We start from the raw sequence: 18,299 nt of genomic DNA on the forward strand, positions 1-18,299 counted from the left end.
TCAAACTTTAACATGGTTAAATTGATCACCCTTCTTTAGAAAGATGAAAATCGAACACCCAGAGGTACAGAAGAATAAGAGACACATTTAATTCTACTTCTCTGATCCACTTCTTTTCTTCTCCCTCATTAGGAAAAATAGGTGTGAAATACTCAATGTTTTATGAATATGGTCTGCCGTCTGTCCTCTGTGTCAGCATCTATATTTAATTAGAGTATTGCAAATTTCTGGATGTTTATCACCCAGTTGCAGTAGTATTTAGGCATTTTCTGGAGGAAACTGTGCATGTCTGAGCTCTGACAATGATTCTCTGAGCAAGCTAAGCACATTGACATTAAGAGCTACATACATTTTGAAGGATGGAGAGAGAGGCTTTTAAATGCTTTATGATATGAGGGGAATGATACGTTTAGTGATTTTTCTATAGATTGAAATGAAATGCCCCCAAGTATATCTGTTGAACAAAGGCATGTAGATGGGTGGGTATTTGTCTGAAAGCAAAGGTTAATGAATACACAGCAACTGTGGAAGAAAGTAATTGTGGTAAATAAACCACCTAGGACCCTATTTTGCATTTATTTTTTCTAAGTGTTCTAGAAAAATATGTTTGTACCCCCTGCTCCTGAAATGCTCACAAGGTCAGCGAGCACAGTGAGCATATTTAGTTAATTAGCACGGTGGCTCTATTGGAAATCGGTAGGGGAAGCAAATGTCATTCTTGACTAAATAGAGCCATTTGAATGTAGTACAATTTAATTTCAGCTCAGTGCATATTGCCATTTACCGTGCTTTTCTTTTACAGCATGAATAGCTGTTTCTTCTACCACTTGCTACCATTCCTGTTCACCGTAATGGCTTTTGAACTCCCTTTGTCTGAGCTGCTGAACTGTTGTATGCTCCCGCTTGTGCAGCCAAAGAAATCTAGGACAGCGGCATTCCATTATTCAGGAGGAACAGTTGCTTATCATAAACACTTGCACAGAAACAACAAAACTACAATGAGCTAGCATTGTATGCCCGTATTCAGGAGACTTCACTGAAGGCACTGTTACACATCAGGGTAGTTAGCGATCCACTGTTTTGTGTGTGTGTTTGCTTTTCTGTGTGTTGCTTCTGTGCATCTCATCCATGTGCATTGGCAGATTTTCTTCCAGAAGCTAGTTGATTTCCAAAGCCCTGCTTGTCAGAATCTAGTGGAGCATATGGTGTTTACTGAATTCTGAAAAATGCACATCATAGACAGGAAAACAGGGCTTATTTTTAGCCATCTTTAAGATCTAGTGGATATTTGATTATTTCATCACTCACAAAGTAAATGAATACCCACCACTTACTGTTTACATCTGTGTTCTTAAAACGTGCACTTTGAAGAACCTACTGTGTGACTAGCTGCCCGTATATTTTAGTCATATCTGAAGAGATCGGTTGATCAAAGTGTCAGAATAATTTGTAAAGATGAATAAAACTCTTAATTTTTGTTTTAAGTCCCCAAGAATGGCCTTTAAACGCCTGCAGTTTCAGCTCATTCAGGAACCGTCACACATCTCACGTGGAGACCAAAAGTCTCCCTGCAGTAGTTTGATCAAGGAATCTTTTTTTTTTTTTACTTCGACAATGCCACTTCTACAAAAATTATTCTTACTAGGTTTACAGTATTTCATGTACTGCTGCTGCTGTTTTTTTTTTCCTTGTGAATGTCAGTTTACAGATATAGATTTTTTTATATACTTATAAAATATACTACAAAGAACAAAGCACAATTTCTGCACAGCCTGCAGTTTTCAGCTACATTATCAGGACATACTGTTATCGGTACAGGCATTTCAGTCAGGATCAGACTCAAAGAGGAGCAGAGCTGAAATTGCTGTTTTTTTGCACAGTATACAGTGCTGTTCGACATTAAGCAGTTTAAAGGGGAATTTGTATAGTTATTTTTGTTGCAAGCATTGTCCGTCTTCATCTGTCACATCTTTGTTTGCCCTTTATTACCAAAAGGGCATTTTGTCCTTTCCTATTATTGAAGTAAGAATATGACAGTTAATGATAATCTTACTGTGTAGATAGTTGTTTGTTTGTTCCACATCTGATTTCATTCACATGTTATAAATCAGTAGGAAAGGTTTGAATACTTTTTGAGGATGGTTATGCGGTTAAGAAACAGGCAGGGGAATGCTACTTGTGTAAGAATGACCCTGAAGGTATGTAAAGAGATGATGCAAACAGTTTAGGAACCAATGTAATAATACCTGCTTTCCAGTCCTGGGGGGCTGCAGTGTCTGCTGGTTTTTGTTCCAACATGTCATTATTTATTCAGGTAGGCTCATCTCAAACTTTCATATTTTATTTTTATTGCCGATACCTTTACAATTTGCAGATGACTCAAAACATCTTACCCACAGAACATTTCAGGGTCTGTAGAGAAATTCATCCAGTTCATTGTTTAATTAGACCAATTAAGGAGCCAAGAGCTGGGGTGGATTGAAACATAGCAGACACCGCGGCACCCCCAGTACTGGGGTCGGACACCCCTGCTCTAGGATACGGATGCACAGTTTTCCGGGAACTCACAATTGAAACATCATTGGCTTCGAAGGCCGTAAACAGAGGTCTTTCTCCGCGTCTTATACGAATCTCTGCACATAAAGTGACTGTTTTGATCGGGTTTGTGAGAATACGAGAATGCGCCAGGTGTAGGTAGTAGACAATCCATTGTTAGGCCCTTTGATGCAGCACCGAAGCAGTAAAAGGCTTCACCGACATCACTGTCGATAATATCGTTCCTCTTGGGAGCACTTTTCACAGTTTTCAGAGGTCTGTAGTTCTTTATTCTGCACTTTAATGAGCTCTAGAATTGCGCACTGTAATAAGATTCAGAATAACTTTTAAGTCTATCTTGCAAAACAGGAGAAATATCTTTTTTCTTATAATTCTTAATAGGATGGAATACTTTTTGTATTGAGGACTGCTGTTTTAGATGCATGCTTGAGAAGATATTCACCACTCTTGTGTGTCATTGCTTTAAGTTTATCTAATATTATAGTACTCCCTCATTCCATTTAGCCTCCTGCACTTGCAGATAGTCTTCTATCATTAAAAAACCAGAAGACTTTTTTATTTATTTATTTATTTATTATTAAGGCCATTTGGATTATATTTCTTGTACTTTGCTCTTATTTCTGCTAGAGGCCTCCTACTTAGGTTTATTCCCCTGACCGGTGGGTACCAGTGGGCATTACAAATTGGAAAGCCAAAAATTGTAGAGCATGCAATTTAATTCCCAACTGGAGCTGAAGAACTGGTCTGGCATTCTCAAATAAGTGTAGGGGACATATACAGTGTGTGTGTGTGTGTGTGTGTGTGTGTGTGTGTGTACAGTGGCTATAGGAAGTATTTTGTTGCTACAACCTGAAATTTAAATCAGTTAATGAAATGTCTCGGTTAGAGAAGTATTCATCCCCCTGAGTCAATAATTTGTCAATACTTTCTAGAACTTCTTTTCAACACTACTAACATTGTGCCATGCCAGTAAGAGATAATCAAAAAACATTTTCATACTAAATAATTTATGGAAAATGTACTGCTGTAGATACATTGAGATCTGGCATACATAGCAGCATGCATCAAGTAATGATTAGTTCAAGGTAATATTGTAGAAACAAACCAAAAACTTCATGTCTTGCTGCAGTTTCTCAATCAGATTCAAGTCTGGGCTTTGACTGGGCCACTCTAGGACTTTCTTGTGTTTAAGCTACTCCAGTGTCTCTTTGGCTGTGTGTTTGGGGTCACTGTCCTCCTGAATTGTGAATCTCTGTCCCAGTCTTAGGTCTTTTGAAGGGTGAAGCAGGTTTCCCCTCAAGGATTTGCCTGTATTTCGCTCCACGCATTTTGCCCTCAATCCTGACAAGCTTCCTAGTCTCGGCTGCTGCAAAGCATCCCCATATCATGATGCTACCAACACCATTCTTCACAGTAGGGATGGTGTTACCTGGATGATGAGCTGTGTTGGCTTTGCACCAGACATAACGCTTAGCATTAAGGACAGATAGTTCCATTGTTTTTTCATCGGACCACAGAATTTTTTGACACATCTTTTTGTAAATTCCTTCTTGCCACTCTTCCATACAGGCAGATTTGTGGAGTACCTGAGCTATGGTTGACAGATGGACTGTTTCTCCTATCTCATGGAGAGTTTTCATTGGACTCTTGATGGCTTCTCTGACTAATGCCCTTCTTACCCGGCCGCTCAGTTTGGCAGGATGGCTGCTCTAAGCAGATTCTAGGTGCCGTATACGTTCCACTTCTTAGTGATCGACTCTACTGTGCTCCAAGGGATATGCAATGCCTTTGAAATCTTCTTGTACCCCTCCCCTGATCCGTGCCTTTCTACAACTTTATCCCGGAGATGATTTGAAAGCTCCTTGCTCTTCATGGTAGGATCTTTCCTTTGTATGCACTACCCAACTGTGGGACCTTACAGAGACTTTAATCTGAAATCATGAAACCCATTTTTATTGCACACAGATGGACTCCAATCGACTTATTGTGTGAATTCTGAAGGCAATTGGTTGTACCTTCAGGAGTGTCATAGCAAAGGAGTTTTCTTAAAAAACTTTTCAGGTTTTTAGTTTAAATTGATTTGTTTTTTCAAACCTCCCCCCATTATTTCCCACATTGAAGTGTGGAGTAGGTTGTGTACATCAAAGAAAAACAAAATCCCATTTAAATGCATCAAAATTGTATGTTGTGAAAAAGGCCAAGGGGGTGAATACTCCCTATAGCCACTGTATCTCTCGCTCTATCTCTCTCTCTCTATCTATCTATCTATCTATCTAATCAGATCATTTTCTACATATAGTTTTAAAAATAAGCTTTCTATTTTGACGATTTACAGCCACTGTCAAGCTATGTTTAAGTGTCTTTGGAAGTTCATTGGTATGTAAAAGAATACACAGGAGCATTAATCTATGCAGTCACAGCTGTCAGAATAAAAATGCAAATGATGTTGCCTGACATTCATAGCAAACAGTTTACATTTGATTGAAATAAGCTGTCAGATCCTTGTTTACAAAAAAGGGAGTAGTTACTAATACAATATAATATGTACAGATTTTTTTCTTCTTAGATAAAGCAAGAAAGCATCTTTGCACCAGCTGTATGTACAAGTTAAACTGTAAAATGTCTATCTTCCTCGTTTAAGGCCAGACACAACTGGAGTTTTAATTAATATTTGTTAATTAGCAATGTGTTAATTTTAAGTTAAAACCAATCGGCTCTATGCTGTAGGGAACAGCAGTTACTATGGTTACTGTTTGAAAAGAGACATAGGTCATTTAGTGAAGTGTGTATGCCTCATTAATATTGAACACATTTACTTAAGACAGCCATGAAGAATAGTTACTGTTTACAAACATTTTAGTCAGACTTTCGTCATATTTTTTTTTAAACATTATTTTTTTCCAAAGCTAAAATATGTTCTCATGGCACATTTTTCTTTTGCTTATTCGCATTTTAAAAAACTAAATCTGAATTGCAGGATTAGACATTTCTTAATCATACATATTGTTCTAGAATTATGCAAATGATGACTTTAAAGGTTTCAGAATAGAAATTTAAAACTTTTACTCAATATGGCACATAATGTTAGCATTTAAGGCATATCAATGATGAAATATCAACAAAAGGTGGTACATAGTAGTTTTTTGGCGGGCTTTTTTTGAAAAGTATGCAGTTCTATTCTGTAATTGTAATGCATGTAAATACAATATTAAAGTGAATCCGGTACGGTTACTTAAATTATGGTCTTTATATGTTGCTATAGTGTATAAGTTAGATGTATAGTACTCTTCTAGAGCGATATAAGCAACTTTTAAATCTTTAAACTTAAAAACTTGCCAAATAATGGTGGATGTGAAAATCCAGAATGTATACTTCTAGGTTTCAGGATGTTGTATTATTTCCTTGAAAAATAACAATTTTAGGAACCGTTCCCCTTTCAGGCCTCTGCCAATAGTATAGCTTGATACAAATGTTCACAATTCCAACCAATCAGCAAAGAGGATGTTAGTTTTCAGTGATCTGTGCTTGATCAGGCTGAGCTTTATTTTGATTATGGTTATGCGTAGCATTCAATCATGTGCTGGTTTTCGAACATAAAGTAATGTCTACTGGGTGCTTACCTGGGAACAGAATTGTCAATAGAGGGAGAAAAAGAAATAAAAAAGCCTTGAAATGTTAGTAATTAACCTTCTGAACAGCCTAACTCTTTGGATTCTTCCTTCGCCAACCCTTCTCTCGGGTAATGCGTATGGAACAAGGTTTTTCAATAGCTCAGGGAGCCAATTAAAAAAAACTGTTTTTAATTACATTTTTAAATGACTGCATTAAGGGCAATATTTTGACGTTCACAGTGGTGAAATTCTTTTGTAATCCTTCTGGGGTTATTAAAATTGATACACCCAGATTACAACGCAACTGTGTAAAATATTTATTTTCTGTCCCCTTTGCACACCTGTGTGTTCCTCAGACTGGCCTGGTCTGCAACAGACAGAAAAATGAGCATATGATGAGTTATACCTGTGGCTTTTCAGTAAACATGCTGTCAAAAATGATACACTCCCACTGCGGCCGAGAATATTCTTGTCCTGCAGTGCATGAGCCAGGGATATTTTTGGTGTTTTATTTTTAATCTAAATTTTGAAATGGCTTCCATGAGAGAAAATAAAGCATCCCAACGTTGCATTTCAACACTATCTGAACATAAAATCACCTCTAAATCTTTGCCTTGGCGACTGATAGAGGTTCCCCTTTCCACATGAATTGCCGGATTGCACAATGTGATTCATACTACGTGTCTATACATACATACATACATACATACATACATACATACATACATACATACATATGAGTATTACGTTTCTAATCGAATACAAAATTACTAGACAGTTAATCTTCTCTTCCTCTCAAGGATTGGCAGTTTTGTATTCAATATAGCTGTACTGTGCTTATTCCGATGAATATTTATGAGCATCGTTTGGGTCTAGTTGCACAGCTGAGCTGAGTTTGCAGCAGTTGGGGAAAAATAAAATCTCATGCTCAGCTGAGTACAACTCCATCATTAATGATCTTTCCCCCCTTGCTTGGAAACAAAGGCCCTCTGACCCCTGTGTCATTCAGCACAGTGTTTCATCACTCTTGTTTATTGAGGCTTTATATTGATTTGGCCTCTGTAACACTGTGGCAGCTATGGGTAAAGTAACTGTTGACCTCACCTCTATTTTCTTATCTGTAGCTTTTTCATGGGTTATATTACTCATAGGTGCTGCATCACTTAATCTTAAAGAATGTATTTATTTTGAGAAACCTCCCCCTCCCCCCACATAATGCCAGTTTTGAATTATTGTGTGAGGTTCAGTTTTACTCCCACCACAGTCTCTTTGTCACGTTAGAAGAGGACTGAATAGTTGGCCAAAAGAGAGAAACAAAATGAGAACTCGCCTTCATTTTGAAATAATTGTGCTTATTCTAATGAAATTCAGAACCTTTTCCTTTTTTCTGGAAGAATTTAAACCCAAAATGGACCAATACCCTTTGGAATCCACTTAGTTTATAGTGAAAGATGCATATCGTCAAATTGAGTTTGTTCTTCAGATACATGCTGCTCTTCGATACATGCTTTCTCTGACGCTGTAACTCTTAATTGCTTTGACAGCACTCGTGGCATAGGTGGTATATTTTGCACTGTAACAACTATTGATGTTTCTGCCCTTGTCCATTTTTATGTGGCTTTTAATAAAGCATTGTTATTCTGTACCTTAATGTAAGCATGTATGTATCTGAGAGAGAGAGAGAGAGAGAGAGAGAGAGAGTAAGCAGAGCTGTTGATGTTTTTCTTTTCTGACTTTGATTAACAGTTACTTTGAGCTGGAGAGCAGTGGGTTACGAGAAGAAATCAGATATCACTACCGCTTCAAGGGGAAACCCAGGACAGAATCATTTCCTTATCGGCTGGCAGATGGACAGTGGCACAAGATCGCACTTTCTGTCAGCGCCTCGCATCTGCTTCTCCATGTCGACTGCAACAGGTAGGGGTGGAAAGAAAGCACTCGCATATAATGCCTTGTGAATTTACAAGTGTATAATTTCATGCAGCTGTGCCCTAGTATGTTATCAGACCTGTGGATGGTTGTACTATTATGTTTTTAGATTTAATTTTACACTTGATAACATTCCCGGAGAATTTCTGTAAAATCTGCTACTTGGGTTCACATACCTTTCTCAGCCAGCTGAAGGTACATGCTGGCATCCTCAGTTAGTACATGATTCTGATCAAAATTGTATGTTTAATTAAAACAAGTTTATTTCATGGTGGTAGGGTGAAATTTCCCTCCCTTCTCCAATTGATTATCCCTCAGTGATGATGTATGTCCATCTGATAGGAGTATAATTGTCTAATTGATCCGCCATTGAATTTGAGCAATGTGGCTTCTCATTGGCAAATCAATTAGTCAATTAGGCTACCTAGGGTTTCATTCCAGTTTAAATAGGTAATTTTCAAGGGCAGTCAATGTAGGGACAAGGATAACTTTTTGTTAGTGATAATTCATTTGTATTAGTGCCATGAGAATCTTCAATTCTCTCTCATTTTCAGGATCCTATTTCATGTTAATGTCTGCCAATTGTGGTACTAAGGAGTTGGAATCCAGCCAAGATCAGGAATAACGAACAATTAAGACCCATGATGCACCGAGTTCTGTATCGTGTAAAATCATTAGTTCTTTCATTAAATCTCTGTGTCTCTTTGGGGGAGACAGCCAGTTGAATATAGGCTATTGTACGCTGGATCTTTTAAGAGTGTTCTTGTCAGTGCTTGTCATCACAGTATAAACACTTCTAAGCATATTGGTGATTCTCCAAACCAGAAGTTAAAATTAGCCTAAAGATGTCTTGCTTCACCACTCTGCTTGCTGAACTTTTTAGGAATACTGGTTCCTCGCATGAGAGGGAGAATGAACGTTGGGTAGGGAATATTAATAATATTGTTATGGCACTGGCTTGAGGTTAAACACATTTTACACCCATGAGATCAGATTTTCGGTCAGTGGTCCTTAGAAAATTAAGATTGTGAAAGAAGACGCTAATATAGAAGACTCTCTCCCTCTTTCTGTATATTTGTATCCTGGCTAAATGGATATTTGGTCAGCTGGCACACTGTCACGCTTCATTTTACACACTTCCACGTGTTCTGTCAATAATGTATCGACTGTTGAGTTTGGGGTTGTTGATAAATATTAAGGTTGCATGATAGGCACCACAACACTAAAAACAATGTTTAGCTATAGGCCTTGACGGGTTCATTTTTCAGAATGATATATAAATAATAAAAGTCTAGATAAAACCACGGTGGTACTGAACCGTATAATAGAGGTCTGACTGAATGGCTCTTACTCTGTAAGTACAGTGGGTCTCCCTTGAGGTAACTGTCAGATACACCACTGAAAACACTGCTGTCGAATCAAAAGTGTTACAGGTTGACAAGGCGCAAGTTTCCAAGTATTTTGTTAAACCAATAGTATGAATCTCTCTTCTGTGTGTAATCTAAACCAAGACGCTGTGGGTGACGGTTGTTTTATAAACGTCTCTCCTTCAGAGAGAATGTAGTTTGTTCTGAGAAACACAGCATTATTATATAATCTTCACATTTTTGCAGTAGTTGCTGAAACAATGTGCCCGTAATGTTTAGTTTCACTTGGTCTCATCTTTTGTGGAAGCCATGTCAAGCAAGTCAAAAGGGCAGCGATGATGACAGTCCGACATCACTGGCGGATCATAAGAAAATGCTTTTCCCTAAATGGACAGACGGCAGCCTTGAGGACACCCTCTGACGTGGATGCCAACTTGAAAATAATTGCGATGGAATTAAAATGCATGAAGAAAATAAAAAAAATAAAAAAATCAGAGCAATTACAGTGGAACAATAGTGGTTGTTTAGAGCAGAAAGGACATGAGCTTTTATCAGCAACATATTTTCTTGAATGCTATTCTAATTAATAATAAATGGGGTCACCCTGAACCCATTATGTACCATAATGGCTCACTCCAATCTGTGCTTGAACCTTGTCCTTCTCAGCCATTAATATTCTACAGCAAACGTCTTCAGAAATCCATTTGATTAATTGTGGTCCCGACATTCTCCATGCGTGTCGAGTGCTTGCCAAATTTCAAAGGATCTTGTTCGCTGTGCCACTTATGTTACAGGGACCATTTAGTCAGCTGAAGAATTTAAAATCAATCTGGTTATAAACCAATGACTTGTGTTCATTACTGTCCTGAAAATCAGACCACAACATTGCTCTGCAATAAAATCCACAACACAAAACCTTAAGTGTTCATATTCTAATTCAAGTTCCAGTAATGTTGCAAGGAAGAAAAGAATAACCAATTTAGTTTTAAATAAGCACACTGAATTGTGTTCACACATTCTCTGTGGGATTTAAGGTTGTTTGCTTTCCACTGAAAGACATTTTCTTTCATTTAAAGTGACAGATCTAGTTTATTACTGGATTGTTGTTGTTGTAGCTGTTGTTGCTCTCGTGTTCTTGACCGAGACGCAAATTTAGAAATATTTCCTCGGTGCTTTTGATTTTTCTCTTGACATGCTGTGCATTGGGCTTTTGATTTATAGCATTGTAAAAACACTTTGGTTAAACATAAATCGGTGCAGGCAATAACCGCACATGCCTTATAAGGGCATGCTTTTAGTTAAAGTTAGCTTTTTAAAAATAATCAATGAAAGTGCACTGATGGATGGTTTAGTGCAAACAGTATGCGAAAGCTGCTGCATGTCAAAACCGAGCTGATGAACAATCTGCCAGTTGTCAATATGGCTGAAAATGGGCCCGGGTCTTGTAGATTAGTGGTAAAAGGGTTACAAATGTAAGGATGAGCTCCCCCATCCACCAAATTGAAAACCTTTTCATATAGCACTTCTGAGTTTGTTACCAAGAGATTGTGTACAGATCTTATTCATCTGCGATTTGTACGGAGATCTTCCATAGTGGATTTTTTTTCTTCTTCTTCAAATAGTTATAAATCTGTATGTGGACTCTCACCAGTGTGGATTGGATCCAAACAAATTGGTGTTTTCAAGGTCTGCCCTGATGCCACTACTTTAACTCTGGTTTAATCTGATCTAACACCTGTCCTGTCTGTTTTTTGAGATTATGTAAATGTTTTTAAATTCTTTAGTTCTAAGCATACAACACCCACTGATAATATTCTGGGCTTTAACCTTACAACGTGTATTACAATTGCCTTGAATTTTCTCTTCCCCCAGTTGTATTTAGGTGTAATACTCTTTGGAGAAAAAAAAATGTAATAATGTAACAGAACACCAGGAACATTAAGTGTATAAATTGCATGGCAGGTCTGGTAGATTTCATTAAGCTGAATTACTATTCTTGATGTACACCTACTCCTTTAGTTTCCCTGCCTACATGGATCCTCTGTTGCAAGGTACTCTGAAGGACAATACTATGCAAATTAAATGTGATGTGTTTTAAAGCCATGACATTCCTGCCTTCAGAGGGGAATTGAAATCACTGTGCAGGAGATGTGATGATGTTTTAACCCCTTTCAGTCTTTGATGTTGCTGCTTCATATTAAGGTCCGTGTTTCAGTCACACACACACATTAACTGAATGAGACTGGTGTCAAAGGACACGTTAGAATGATCAAATGTTGTAAAAAAACCATTTGTAAAATAATCAGGTGGATTATTTACATTTTTTCTGTTGATGAAAAGGAAAGAACCAGTGCGGATAGTAGGAATGCAATTGCCTTTTACCAAAATGTTATAATTACTGGTGGGTTGTTGATTTTTATGGGTTCCTGCCATGGCTTTCACAGGGTGTTATGAACAATGGAAATGTCCACCAACTCTTATGGCAGTCTCCCAGAACTGCAAGAAACTAAAACTTGCTTTGACTCCAGGGGGTTCCTGAGAAAATCTGGATTAGAGCAGAAAAGACAGTATGTGGGAAAGGGAGTGAAATAATTTATAACTCAGGGGCGAGGTGAACCTGGATAGAGTAATATTTTGGACAGATATAAATAAGGTAATTAATGAGATCAGAGTGATGGATATTGGTGGATGTAAATTATGCCCCCAGGAAATGTAGTAAAGCTGACAATTGCTTAATCCAATTTTCCTTTCCAAAGAGCATCAGATATGGTGGTGTTTTTGTGTATGTTTCCTGGATAAACTCCCTAAGCTAAACAAAAAAATCATAATGATTATGAAGATTTTCTTGGCGATTAATGGACAGATTTAAGATTTTCAAGAATCGTCACCAGCCTGTAAGCCTAGGCATGATTAAATGTTTATTTGTTTGTTTGTTTTTGTTGTTGTAATTGGTCTGTATGTTGTTCTGATGTAGAATAAACTTCTACTCATGATTTCATTGGGTAAAATGCTTTTCTACTGTCCTTAAAGTAAACAAAAGCATCAGTATGCATTTTATGGAAATTTAAGTGGGCATGTCTATCCATACTATTCAGTCATGAACAAGCACAAATTTACATGGCTATCTTAAAACAATCGCTGTTTACTGGGCAACTAAAGTTAATTAAATATTTTATAATTGTCACGTTTAACCTCAGGGGCTCGGGAACAGGGGACCCAAGTGCAGTGCTGGATCGCAGGATGGTCGGACAGGTGTGGGTTGGGTACCGGCGGATCAGGACAATGTAGGCGAAGCAGACACGTGGTCGTGGTCGTGGTCGTGGTCGTGGTCGTGGTCGTGGTCGTGGTCGTGGTCGTGGTCGTGGTCACGGGCGATTCTCGGGGGAACAGGGCTCGGAATCTCAGACAGAACTGACGAAACTTCGCCCTGAGTGAAGGCATTGAGGGGTTTATAAAGGGGAGCAGGAACCAGGCTTGGGAGGTGCAGGGCGAATGGGAACAGAGGGATGGAACAGGAGTGCACATGGGTGACCGGAATGTTAATTGACAGAGTGAAGAAAGCAGGGAGAAGGCAGGGAAATGGCGGCCCCTAGTGTGGATAGAGGGGGAGCGCTAGGGGACCATGACAATATTTGTGTTTCCCTGTGTGTAGTAAGCAGCTTTCAGACTTTTCTCTATATTTAAATAAGTATTTGTGTCATTCTTGTTTCCAATCAATTCAGTGCCTTACAACCCCCACCCCCCCACAAAAAAAATACAAATTAAAAAATAAATAAATACTTACACTTGCTATGCACCACCGATCTCTCTGGTAGTAATTACCCTACCTCATTATACAGCCTAATGAACGAGAAGTTTAAATGTCAATAAATGTTAAATTGAAAGCCTTTTCTTTCATTGATTTAGCTCCTGCAAAAGTCTCCTTACTGGGAATCAGGTCAGCTTGTTGCTGTTCACCAGAGTCTCATCAGACCTAGTTATTAATGTTTTTTTGTAGTGCACAAAAAAAAAAAAATCAAAGGTGTCTTTGTGTTTTCTTTTTTTTTTAGTTTCTTTTTCTACTTACCTCTTTCAAGATTTTCCCAGTCTCGCATCTAAGAAATATGTTGTACATGTTGTTCCACAAACATACCATTCAAAGAGAGCTCTTTGAAACCTGAAATCATTGAAAAGCAGCCAGGTTGCTCCCATTCCCTTTTCTCCTTGACATATGTAATCTACTCAAGTTGTTATCAGAAGTCACGAGTGGTACTATGAGAGATGGCTGCTCTGCATAAAGGGATGCTTTCTATTGCACTCTATTTGCTGAATATGAGTTCGAGGCTGGTTTTCAATGACCGAAGAGCGTGCAACCACGGACTAGACTGTGCTGGTACCCAGAGGAGTAGGGAATGTGGTTCTTTACTCTAAGTAGACTTGTGTCTGCAGGCGTGAACCAAGAGGCATAATGCAAATGCATCTTACATGTCCGCCTGACAGATTTCTGTGGTAAATGAACTGTTATGAAAGATGGGCAGAAAAAAAATAGTGCAAACAATATTGCATCTCACGGGTGGCTCTGTTTGTTATATATATATATATATATATATATATATATATATATATATATATATATATATATATATATGTTATACATGTGTGTGTCAAGTCATGTTATTGTACAATGTGCCCTTGTATTGCATATTCATAAATTAATTTATATTTTTGTCTTTCGTGTTTCGTATACATTCTTTTTGTTTGCAGAGGGAGTTCAATTTCTGTCCACCAGCCCACATGCTTAGCAGTAGCTTCCATTTAGGCAACAGCAGCTTAGTGGGGCGTAAGAAAGCAGGGCTCTTGGGTACGTAGATGTCCAAATGGTGTTTCAGAGTGATCGTGTATTCGTGGTTTCTCTCGAGCTGTTAGCATCCCGCAATGTCAGACTTTTACAGACAACCCTGAGTATAAAGACGGCAGATCTAATTTTGGTAAACATTTCCATTTAGTTTCATCAAGTTTTGTTTTGGACGCATCAGAGGACCATTCATGTATGAAACAGGTTTTTTTGATTGGATATGCAAATTTAAACACTGGAGAGATGATGGAAATGGTAAAATGATGGGGAATCGAGTACACTCTGTTTATGATGAGAGAGTGAAAACAAATCTAAATGATTGCCATCTGCTTGCAGGATTAGTGCGTTCCCCTCTGAAATCATGACGGCAAACCTTTGTGCGCTTTACTTATACTTCTCCATATGAAGAGAGAACACGGGGGTTTGAAAAAAGAAATGTATTTATACCCACGCCGTTCTGTTTCATGCCTAAGCCACTCTGTTATCAAATAATTGAATTTCAAAAACAGGATTGATGGGACTTGACCAACTTGGAAAGAGTTTGAAAGTACTTTAATGATATTGCTTTGTTTCAGCTGACTTTATTATCAACACCTATAGCCAGCTGCAAAAAAGATTACCAATAATAATTATAAATAAAATGTTTGACCAATGATCTTGACTCATGTTGCTCACTTCCTGTCAGGCGTTTATATCCCCAAGTTTTGAGTAAGGCCTTTAATGCCACCGTGCAATATAGCAGTTGTTGTCTGATATATCAGCATGTCTGCAGTTTTTACTATCCCTTGGGATGCTCTTTGTTATAGCCTAAAGGTGTTATTTTACTCTTCGGGCTTTCTGCTCTGAGATTTAGCACACACCACGAAAATATCTTCTTACATTCTGAACTGGGCTCAAGCATTTTATCAAGAGTATGTATAGAGGAGCAAAGTACAAAGGCCTGAAGAAAGATTGAATTCAGAACAATTAATCTGTCTGCATTTCATCCCTGTGTGCCTTATTCTCCTTCGTAGACAGTCTTTCACACAGTGCCGGTAGGGCTGTAGAATGATAGAGCCGTAGAGTTTCTCCTCAGCGCCTTCATAACCTGTATTATGTGGCCGTATTCATCATTCAAGGGTCACTTCCTTTACCGGTGGCGGATTGACAGGAGGACCTGCTCTGTGATTCCTTCCTCGTCAGGCTTGACCAGGAGACCTGCGCTGCTCTTCCGGCGCACAGCCTGGCGACAGCGGAGAGGGGTTTCCACAGCAACGGAGACGGAGTTTGAACTGGTGTTGTGTTAATATTGCGCTCTACAGTATAGATTAGGATATAACCGCACAGGGCAGTTTATCCATGCTGCTGTAGATTTCTTGCATGGATCGGGATTCCTCTTGTGGCCAGTACAAGAACAAAAACGCGGCATCCAATTGATTTAAAAGCGACACTCCCTATATCTGTTCCAGATTAACTGTTTAGGGATATATTAATCAGAATTCCACTGCTATTAAAGTTGAGATCATGCCTTTCATAATGGAAATATGCATCCGATGGTCACCTTCTGTTTGACCTGAATAATAGAAGTGTTTACATCTTGAACACCTGATCATAAATACTGAGAAGGAAGAAATAAGGAAGCCAGAACGATAGATTAACTTCTCTCCTTGTTAGCATCTTGGAAGATGAACAGATCGTATGATTGGTAGAGAACAATGTTGTCTTTTTGTTGTTTGTTTGTTAGTTAGTCTTTTTTTGGGGGGGAAAGGCACTCTGTGGAAAGTAAACACAATCACAACTGGGAAATAGGCGAATAAACATCCAAAAAGTATTGAATAATGGAAGTCAGCGGCTTATCGCGAGTGCTACGAGGCATTGGGAAACTGGATTGTTTTCACAATTAGACACTTTGGGTTGTTTATGTCACCAGAACATTTAATTTTAATGCAATTGCTAATTATGAATAAGTCATAATTGGGAATTGATTGTTAATTGAGCGCATATGTTGCGTGGTGGCGTCTGTTTCCTGACTCAAAGCGTGTGAACAAACAGTTCTATTCCTAATACGATTTCTCTGACAACTTACTGTGTCTTCTGACGTGCTGAATTATGTTTGGCAAAACAGGGGATCTGGGATGTAAATGAGAACGAAGCGGTGACATTCCCCTGAAAGATCAAAGTATGACAGAAGCACAGAGGGATTTTAATGGAGGGCACAGGGATTCAACAGAGGGGGGACAGTGAGTGTTAAATTGATCTTTTTAGCACCTCCGGCTCCCGAGAAGGACAAGGTTGAGATGGAGTGTACGGTAGAGGTCTGGAAACTGACAACGGGAAAATTGGAAACTCTAAAATAGGCCGAGGTAGATACTGGTCTAACAGCAAAGAGTGCAATTTAGATACTGTCTTTATGAAACCAGCAATCAAGGGCTGCACATGCTGTTGTTTTTTAAATGAAAAGTGTTTGAAAGGAGGTTTATTTATTTATTTGGAATACTAAGGAGAATTCCAAAAACGCTCTTTTTGTCCACATTTATACTAGCGAGGTCCACACTCACTTGCAGCGCACCCACCGGTGCTACAGAGGTCATTAAATCTGCACTGCGATCCGTCTCAAGCAGCGCTTCAGGGAAGTTATAGTAAATAAATTAGATGAATTAAATATTGATCCATCACCGTGACCAGGTAACCTGAAGTCAACAGTTTCTGAGGAGATTAATTGAGTAATATGAGAGTAACTCCAGAGTACAGGTCTGTTGTATTAGCATGTAGACCTTAGTGGGCTCCTCTTCATCTTAATGTTAATCTTACAGCCTTGATGGCATCAGTTGTGCAAAGAGCGCTGAATTTATAATGCCATGGTGTTACTTCGGAAGATTCATATTTTGCATGGTTTCTCCAGCTGTATTGATACCTGTGCTTTTTTATGATCATATTCTTTATCTTTCATGTAATATTGCATGAGATATATACAGTAAATACCAGGATAGTGCTCTGTTTGTTCAATTGATTTATAACTGCCTGAGGTTAAAATCACTTTTGATTACGCGATTACCTGTCAAACACTGGCAACTCCCAAACACACATTTACAAACAGCTTAAAGTGATTTCCTGTGGCTATTTGAAAGCACAACTGAAGATTTTGCATCACTCCTGCAGACATATTCAATTTACAGTATCTCTGTGTACATAATGCAGGGCTTTCACAAGGACTAATTTGCCTGTATTTACCGTTATGATGTTTTTGTGCCTTTTGAACATTATATTCGCTCAGCTCTCTAGAACGCTTCCTCTGAACGCTCTTTACTCTCTCTCCTGGTGAATGCAAACTGAAGAATACGGTCTAGTGAAGATTGACTTACCCCATCACTGTATTTTATAGATCTGACAAAGGAGAATTAAACCCCATCCTTAATCCTGAATGCACTGTTCTCATCTAGCTTTATATGGGACTCCATTACTAAACTCCAAAGAGTTGTGAACACAAGTGTATTGATACTGCGCCATTCAGTGATTTTACTGTTGTTGTTTTTCATTTGTATCACATCCTTGTGGCAGAAATTAAAACTGAGCCTCGTATTCCCAAAGATGCCATCGAACAAAGGCAGCAAACATGAGAAATCAACTTCCATTTGTAGAGGATCCTTCCGTTATGTGCCATCAATATTATTTCCACCCGGGACTACGTGATGCTGCCGTTTTCTTTAGTGATAAAGGATTTAAGATTGTTCTTCTGTAGGACCTCTGTCGTAAATGTGACACAGACTGAATTAAGCAAAAGCCCATTGCTCGTTGTTGCCAATTTGCAAAATGAGCTTTGATCGTCTCATTCAAGCTCCAAACGCACGCGCATGTCTCCATCGCTAAATTACCAGCCTAATTGGCATCTCATTTTGCTGTCTCAAATCACAGAGGCCGGTGAAGAGAGACACAGTGTTGAGGATTAAAATTCAGATCCAAGGCTGTGGAGCATGGCTTGTGGAGGCCGGGCACGGGGTACAGCGCCGGGTCTCCTGTCAGAGT

General features: G+C 38.7%; 1 protein-coding gene across 1 annotated transcript in view; it reads left to right on the top strand.

The window, feature by feature from the left end:
- Positions 1–18,299, top strand: part of LOC136747589 (protein kinase C-binding protein NELL1) — a 154,997-nt gene that overhangs the window by 18,711 nt on the left and 117,987 nt on the right. The window contains exon 4 of the mRNA XM_066700531.1: positions 7,914–8,084. Coding sequence (XP_066556628.1) covers positions 7,914–8,084 — 171 coding nt within the window. The remainder of the gene's footprint in view (positions 1–7,913; positions 8,085–18,299) is intronic.

Source organism: Amia ocellicauda, chromosome 4 (assembly GCF_036373705.1).
Source record: "Amia ocellicauda isolate fAmiCal2 chromosome 4, fAmiCal2.hap1, whole genome shotgun sequence".
Taxonomy (NCBI): Eukaryota; Metazoa; Chordata; class Actinopteri; order Amiiformes; family Amiidae; genus Amia; species Amia ocellicauda.